Source organism: Coccinella septempunctata, chromosome 3 (assembly GCF_907165205.1).
Source record: "Coccinella septempunctata chromosome 3, icCocSept1.1, whole genome shotgun sequence".
Taxonomy (NCBI): domain Eukaryota; kingdom Metazoa; phylum Arthropoda; class Insecta; order Coleoptera; family Coccinellidae; genus Coccinella; species Coccinella septempunctata.
This window is the reverse complement of record NC_058191.1, coordinates 27,540,785-27,549,911: the sequence shown is the minus strand read 5'-3', so window position 1 is coordinate 27,549,911 and position 9,127 is coordinate 27,540,785. Positions and strand designations below refer to the sequence as shown.

At 35.2% G+C, this 9,127-nt stretch overlaps 1 protein-coding gene across 1 annotated transcript; it reads left to right on the top strand.

The window, feature by feature from the left end:
- Window positions 1–415: 415 nt before the first annotated feature.
- On the top strand, window positions 416–8,302 carry LOC123309736 (proline-rich P65 protein-like). The gene is made up of 3 exons (XM_044892972.1): window positions 416–490; window positions 4,415–5,521; window positions 7,771–8,302. Exons 1-3 carry the CDS (start codon window positions 488–490, stop codon window positions 7,867–7,869), a joined length of 1,209 nt encoding a protein of 402 aa, XP_044748907.1. The 5' UTR covers window positions 416–487; the 3' UTR covers window positions 7,870–8,302.
- Window positions 8,303–9,127: the final 825 nt, after the last annotated feature.

Sequence of the window (9,127 nt, the reverse complement as noted above, 5' to 3'; positions counted from 1 at the left end):
CCCCTTCCTGACGTAGTATTTCCCTACGTGAGTCACAGAAAAGCGTACAAATCCACTTCGACCTGTTCGAAAGCATGACGTCATCCGGAACAACCTGTAGTTCTACTGGAAATCTTAACCAACTACGTTTATGAATGGAAACTGAAAATTTGGGCATGGCCCGGAAGTGCCATGAAAAAAGATGTTTCTCTGAAAAATTTGGCGCATCCGTAGTAACCTCCGGATCAATATTTCCCGAGACGATGGACCAATCGCGGGGCAGCTTGTTGAATGTGCTACCAATGCCGTGTGCTGTCGCAATTCAGTTATTCCACATCCCCACCACACTCCAAGTTCATTGATAACGTGTGGGTGAACGGTGAGGGGAATCTATTCTTATATATAGGGGTGGTTATTAAGGGGAAAAGTATTTCGTCACTGACAGTCGGTTCTGATAACTCCTCAGTGTTTTGGAATATCTACGTGAGATCCACAGCATCATAGCAATATGGTAAGAGCTTCTTGTGTTATCCAGAAATTTTCCCTCCAGAATCCGTGCACCATTCCATATTTCCAGAGATTTTTCTCTAGTAGTGCCGAAAACAGAGGTTAAAAATATAATGTTTATTTATTTATGTGAATTAAACATCTTCATGTGCAATATTCCACAAATATTTTCTCACAATGCATCGAACCTTGATTTTGAACCACCTCAAAGATTATAGAGTTACCTAACTCTATAATCTTTGGAACCACCTGACTCTGTTGATTCCCTGGTTGTGTTTTTGTCTCAAGTTTACAACATAGCCCTAGTCTATGTCTCTTAGTTGATACCCTAGGTCTAGGTCTTCTCAAGAGTAAAAAGTTATACATTACTGGAAAACCTCTAGACAGGAATTTATTCCATAACTGGTTCAATTTTTCTCTTGGTCGGTTATCAATAGACTTCACCATTACATATCAGATCTCTCGAATGAAAAAAAGAGGTAATATTACCATTTTCCACATCCCAATACCCACTCTACCAGATAAGTTCAATCAGTGACTCAAGCTCTGATTACTCAAAACACTACCCATAAACGGTGCAGAATACATACGGGATGCATCTCTAAAGCCATTAATCTTTCACCTTATAACATCATCTTAGATTGATTGAGTCGTGGACATGAAGAGGGGTTTTCCGAAAACAAGTTTATCGCAGCCGAAGAAACTGATAAAGTATTTATAGGTTGACATCAGGACTTGTATCGATTTTCATCTATTTACGTCAATAGACGCTTTCTTGGGAATAGAAAGTGTTTACCCTTTCCAATACAGCTAAGATATTTCCAACTTGGCCTAAGTATTTTGAATTTATTGATACAATTTTGGTCTTATAGGTACCTATATCTTCAAAAATTCTAATACGTCCAAGATTTCAGATCCTTGATTGATTCGCTACGAGATCCTACTACAGTTTTGCAGCTGGAAAATCAACAGGTTATAAAACCTATTGAAGAAATTTCAAATTTTCTCAGTAATCTGTAGATTACTTTCTTGGTTTTGTAATTGTAATTATCAATTCTTCGAATTCAGTGATAAACATTAGGGTAGATTTCCGAGTTTACCAACTCTAAAACTTGAATCCTATTTAATCTATCTAGGTATCCTAGCAATTTAATATCTGAAGTTGAGCTTCATTCTCGTTGCTCTTTAATTACACATTTCGGAATAACTATACGACCGAAAACTTCACGCAGTTAGTGCAATGAACAACCCGAATGCATATTTCATTTATGCATTAATCAATTATGCAACTTAAACTTGTGGTTTATGAATGACCAATGACCATAAACACATTTCATGGAATTCATTGCCGGATGATTCTGGTTGGGTTGCGTCTTGTACATCTTACCTCAGTCCCTGATTGATCTCTTTGTGGACTACGCAGACTCCTTTCTTTGGCTGATATAATTTTTATATTTTCATGAACATACTAATTATATAGTTTTTAAGATCCATATTTGAATTTTTTGAATGTTCTGATACTATGCACCCCGAAAGAAATAATAATATACACATTAATTTTGGGCTCTCAAACTGAGCTAATAGAATCGCGGAAAACTGCTTCAAATTTTCGTACAGGCAAATGGATATCATCCATTCGACTTTCTACAGAACATACAGGTATTAACAGTATCATCAACATCAACGGATTCACTCTGTGAATCGGAACATAAAAGTGTCTGTTGACCCAAGACAATTTTTTCGAATCCTATGATCATATTGCGATGATCACATAATGAATTATGATGATATGACATTGAATCAAAAACTAAATTTGACGAAAATACTTCCCTTAGAAATTATTGCAATTCCAACAACAAAAATGATAACATTAATTATAGATCTGACATGAACCACCTCAGCAAAATTTAGTCATATTTCATCTTCACTTTCATTTCAATTTCATAATAAATGTTTTTCTAATAAACAACTTCAAAGTTAGTGTAATGGGAATATTTATCAGTGTGAATATATTTGAAGGCACTTTTTTGGAATATTTTCCATAAACAAAATATTCCTAAATTCAACTTGTTTTATAAGTAACTATGTAGCATTTGTTCATATCTTGCAACACTTCATAATTTCAGCGTCGATGAAGGCAGAAATGAATTTGCAGAAAGCTTGGTGCATAATTAAAAAAATAAAAGTGAACAAGAGTCACCTCACCTGCATGACTAAACTGAATTACCTGCTAATATCTTAAATATTTTACAATCGAGAAAATTATTCACTAACAGCTTATTTCTTCAGTTGCAATGACCGCTTATTGAATATTAACTTGAAGACATGAATACGCAATCGTATGTGATTCTTTGATGGATCTAGATTGCAGAGAGATGAATTTATGTTCTTCCTTCTGTTAAAAGATGAATTTGTATATCTAATTAGATATGAAATCATGCAGTTTTTTATGATTGATGTCAGAATATTGGTGACATGTTCTCTCAGTGATGTTAAAACTTTAAAACCTAATTCAAACTGATCACTCCTGAATAGACTTAATTTTATTAAAAATTAATTAATTATTAATTAAAGTTATTATCATGGTTATTCTTCACATACAAATTTTGATCCTTAGTTGATGAATCAAACAATCAATTACATCTGTTTATGTGAATCGGAATTAATATAATGGAAAAGCTAATATAAAGTGACCTAAGAAAGTCAAAAAATCGTTCAATCAAAACAGCTAGAGTTATGAAAAATTCTCAGCGTTTGAAAGCAATATCCAACACTTGTATTCGGAACAAATGAAATGATAGCATGAAGCTTTCCGGACTACCGCCTCAGTGCCATAAATTATTACAGCATTTACCTGTTGCTGACTTGTTGAAGACAGGGAACGACGACGCAGGCCGAAAGATCACGAAAGATCAATAATCCGTATATAAAATTTTCCTTCGTTTTCTTTCATATCCTTCCCCAATTTTTCGTTACAGAAACCCACACACTCTTAATCCTGTTTTCCACAAAAGTAATAACCTAAAATTTCTCTACCCTAATGGATATCTCCGTTTATCTCATAAAAAGAGATCTCCTTAAAAATCTATTGGATCGTTCAGAACTATATCTCAACTCACACATAGTTCTCAAATTGAAATGCAAGTGCAGATTTAGATGGTCAATCCGACAAAGCAGGAGATCATCAATTATTTTAAAACTGATGGATCAATTCGAACTAAATCTTCAAATATATATACAGTCACTTTTATAAGAGCACTCGGTTGGCCATGAAATAATTTTCTTAAGTTTTTGTAACTAGAACGGAGTAAGGTTGCAAACCTTACTCATAACTCAGGACGTTGCCACAGCTAATAAATTGATATAACAAAAATGCCGAAAGTGATTGAAAAAGAAGAAGGCAGAAAGTATCAGTGCTGTTTAGAATTGAGGGCTGCCTAATATTTCTGTGCATAATAATAATAAGGACTCAGGTCGATGGCCTTAAATACATTTATTATTATTATTATTAATAATAATAATGTTTATTCATAAACCACAAGTTTACAGCTTCAGTGAAAATGAAGATACAACAATAAAACAAAAGAACAAATAAACAGGATGAACCTCCAAAACTATATGGTTGTGCGGAGGATCACTCCAGTCATCTCAGAATGAGTAGGTTCAGAAATACTAATGAGAAATTAATGTATATCACTCACTTTAGTGTGAGTAGTGATAAATTTCGGTTCTGATTATCGTTAGCGTGGGATTAAATCCTCTTAAAAATAAACATATTTCTGGCATTCTTTGGTGTTATGGCGTTACGTTAACATTGAAGTATCTGCATCTATCCTAACTCCCAAACTTCCTTCCACTAATAAATTTTCGTAAATAACATATCATCTGTCAGTGACATCATCATATGAGCATCCTCTTTTTGTTGCAGATCTTACATCTCTTGATATGCCTACCCTTCATCCATTCACTGGACGCTGCTTATCCTGCCTATTACGGAGGAGATAGATATAGCTCAGCAAACCGTGGTCATGGTTTGCAGTGGGCAGCTTATCGTCCTGTTATTCGAGACCAAAGAAGTCCTTTCACTTACTACAATATCTACCCTTATAGTAGATCCTACCTTGAGGATTACTACCGTTACTATCCTCAAGAAACCTACCCCGTGTACTACCCACGCAGTGCCAAGTACGACATTTACCAAGTACTACCTTCCTATTACCAAAAACCTCTATCAGACTTAAGCGAAACCTACGACAGCTATTACTACGGTGCTGATCCTGTCGAATACCAAGAGGAAATCCTTCAGGAAGCTGAAAGGGAGGAAAGGGAAGAATCTCAACCAATCGGACATGAAATGCTCTACGAAAACGAGTACTACACGAATAACTTCAACAAATATGACAAACAAAGCATGGCGTATTTCCAAAAAATGCTTGCGCAGTCGCATAAGAATGCCTATAATCAACCAAATGCCTACAACCAACCAAACGCCTACAACCAACCAAACGCCTACAACCAACCGAACGCCCAATACTTTGACTACAGTGACTACGACAACGAATGGCAAGACGTCCCAGCAACAAAACTCCCTCCCTATCACTCAAGAGAAGACAAGGAAGTGCAGGATTTGAGGAAGCTAAAGAACAAGAACAAACAAAACAAAAAGAAACAAAGCCAACGCAGAAATAATGACATCCACGAAACCTACAAAAGATCAAATGACGCTAATTCGGACATGACCAACACAATAACAAGTAGTGTGCCGAAGACGCAAGTCAAACCGCGGGATTCTGAAATCAAGAGTCCTAAAATCAAAGTACCAGCAACTACCACTGCACAGCCAGTTTCTCTTGAACCCAAGAAGATCGTTCGAGGTCAAAAGGAGGAAGTCATGATGCGCCCAGCTACTCCTGTGAGACACCCCTTCAACAACGCTATGATGAATCTGGTAGTTAGTAATGATGAGTGGAAGAGAAGCCCTTCAGTGTTCGATACCTTGAAGCGCATGTTGGAGATGGAGAAGAGCTTGAAAAACGTAAGTTTTTACCTTCATGGTTTTATGCGATTATGAACATTTGATAATTTATCACATTTAATAAAACGATTCTCGCACTGAGCGATTGCATTTTTACAGTGCTCTTTTGGGCAATCCATATGCTCGAAGTAGAATTTTCGCAATTCGTATATAAATTAAGTGGTTCCTATCAAAAATAATATTCAAAGCTTGAAGCGGTTGACTAAAACGTTTTGTCGACAGGGTGGTAAACTGTCTTCGAGTCATTCGAAATTTGAGTTCAATCGAGAAACAGTTCTTCATCTCAAGCAAAGTTTGCATTGTTCGCAATTTTTACAATGGAGTAAAATAAAGAACAGAGAATATTTCATCGTGTAACCGATGAAAATGTTATACAGAGTGTTTCGAAAATAGGTCATCCTGTTGCTAGGATGGATAGAGCACGGCAAAATAAGTTCAGTTTTTTCAGTAAAAAAGTCCTGTGATGCCACCCGTTTAAGATACAGGTTGTCGAGTAAATTTTCTTTCACGTTTCTCACTATTATGTCGAAACTACTGGCATAAGTTACGGGACACAATTGAACATTGATGAATTCACAGTTCTTAGTCTACAATCGATATGTATATTTATGTTCTCAATAATTTCCTTAGGCTACTGGCAGTTATGACCTCATCGTTTTCATAGCAAATACATATTTTGAAAACCGTACAGGGTGGGCAAAATTCGATGGGATTGAGTGGCAGTTCTGTAACAGTATTTTAGAGCTAGGGAGAAATGGATATCAAATTTGCGACCTTGATTTTCAAAAGATGTATACTGGCTGAAACCACATCTCTTTATCTCCTTTTGCTAACAAGTAATAACTGAAAAACTTATTTTAAGAGCCGAAAAATGATACCCCTCTATCTTGTTTATTATTACCGAAGTCGAAAAACAAATGTAATATTTTTTATGTGGATTTCAGTTGCGGTTTTTTCCAGTAGTATATCATTTCAGCGATATAAACGTAACTTTCTTTTTAATGAGTGTCGACTGAAAAAGGTCTGCGACTACGCCACTGTATTCTATATAAAATGATACTTTTGTTTTTGAAATTTGGTCTTTGGTATTAAAATAAGTTTTTGACTCATTACTTGAAAACAAAACAAGTCAGAGGGATTCAGTTTTGGTCATCATCCATCTTCTGAAGTTGGGATTGAAAAGATGCCATCCATTTTTCTCCAGCTCTTACGGATAAACAGCTGATATTGAATCCTCCCGATTTTTGTCCACTCCATACACAATATCAAGTTTTGCCAAAATGAGTAGGTATAGGTACCTTTTTCTACGAAAATAAATGATCTCTAAAATTACCTCAAAGGACTTAAAATTTCACCCCAAAAAAGTTATGTTGGGCATTGTGTAAATAGGACATCATGTGTCAGCTTCCAAATCAGTCAGCTCACTGCAAAGTTCGAATGTTGCCAGTAGTTTCGACATAATCGTAAAAAAGATGGATGAAATTTTTTCCAACACTTTTTTTTACTGAAAAAAAAAAACTCTTAGCCTTGTTCGACCTATCCAAGCAACGGGATATAATCTTGTTGAAACAGCCTGTATAATTCTCTACCAAAAACATGCGGTTAAGTGCTACTGTGGATTCCAATGCCGTTGAGATGAACTGGAATATTTATCGCTCTGACCGTCCTTATTACGTCTTTTTCTGCACTAAAACTGTTTTCAGTCTTAAGAAGAAAGATATTAGCGATGTGTACTGCGTTTAAAAATGTTTGGATCATTGAATCATTAATTGGCCTCAGTTTATTCTCTCGGGAGGCCTACTTTGAATGCAACTACTAAATTTGAATGAATAACAAAAAAGGTTTTTTGTTTTGTTTTATTGGAAGATTCCTGGTACTTTTTTGATATTGAGTCACTGAAAACAACCCTGAATGAAGTATAAATAAAGCAGCAATCTCGTGTATCCGAATTACATAACATGAATGAAAGTGGTCTCTTTTGGGCTAAAACCCTTTTTTCCAAAGACTGAAGGAATGTATATTGAGTAGTAATCAAGAACAAAATAAAGTGAATTTTGACCAAAGTATTTTAGGAACAAAGTCTTCATTCTACTTCGGAAATACTAAGCATCTTGAAGTGAAGACAACTGATAATTATAACTTGCATTGTAAGCAATGGATAAATCAATAACCATTAAGTTTTTATTTGAGTGTCGCGAGAAATCCCTTCAAATTCTCTTCAGTATAATAATTATGGATTTTTGTTTCAGAAATACCGCGACGAATTTAGGCCCGCAATGAAGAAGAGGATCATCTCCGACGAAGACAGCCTTACGCGTCAGTTGTCCGTGCTCAAGAAGTCCCACTAAACGTAAGCTTATTTCTGAATCTTGTTGGAAAAAATCGAAACTTCTGAGATTTAGATGCTGCTACTCAAGACTGACTTAGAATTAATCATAATTCTCCAGAAACTACAACAGTTCAATACCAGAACCAATCGGTTCGAAATTCAAGTCAGTTCCTCAACTTCGTACTTGGACCACGGGTACGCCAAGCTTTTCGACGAGAATGTTGAGAATTTGTCGTTTCGGTTTAATGAATTCATTTCCGATCGAACCTTCGATTTATGCTATTCACCATAGATTGTGGATTTTGGTTGAGAATGTGAAAGAAAGATGGCTTTAAATGAAAATGTGAGGGATGTGGCGGGGGAAAGGAATAGTATTTTTCTGAAATTTCATATTAATGAAAGAAACAAATTACGAGAAAAAATAACAAAGAGAGATTTCACATATGGAATTCCTGAAATAGTTTTCTGGGATACAATCAAGAAAGAAACCTTTAGTATTTGTGTTGTGTGCTAGAAAATAATTCACGAGAATTTTGAGTTTCATAATCCATTGTAGAGTTCTGACTTCAAAGAGACTCTAATAGTTATTTATTCAACAAGGATGAAAAACTGTCGAGCCTGCAAAGGACAGTGAACGAAAAGTGTCTGTGGATGAAAAATAATGGTTTCAAAAATAGTTGCCTTTTCGTTGAAATTATTACATGAAATGTCATTTTTGTTCAGGTTTATTATGAAACTCTCTCTTTTCAGGATATTCAACCTGAAAGTAATCAAACATAGCATTTGGGTTTCATTCTCCTAGAAATATTTTGAAATTACGGTTTCTTGTATTAGATATATGTTTTTTTTTTGACAGTATTCATGGAATATTTCCTTGATTACTTCCCTTAATTCAGTTGAGAAAATGGAATTTCTGAAAAACGAAATTGAAGAGAAGAAAGAAAAGTCCTCCGCCACTGGACTGTATAAGACTGATATTCTAATTTTCTAAAGGCTAGGTAGAAAGTGGAGGGACAATAATCGTTGATTAGTCGAATCAATTTTATATTTATTATAGAATAATAATGGAATAGTCTGATTCATTCAATAAATAGAGACGACATATTTTCCTCTCATTTATTCTTATCACAAAGTAGGCAGAAGTAAATGATTTGAGTGATTTGAGTAATTGACCTGAAGAATGGAATGATGGAATTGAATGATTCTACGGATTTGTATGAATTTTAGACGTTCATAATAAACAGAAAAGCAAGAGGTCATAAACGAAGCACTCATGT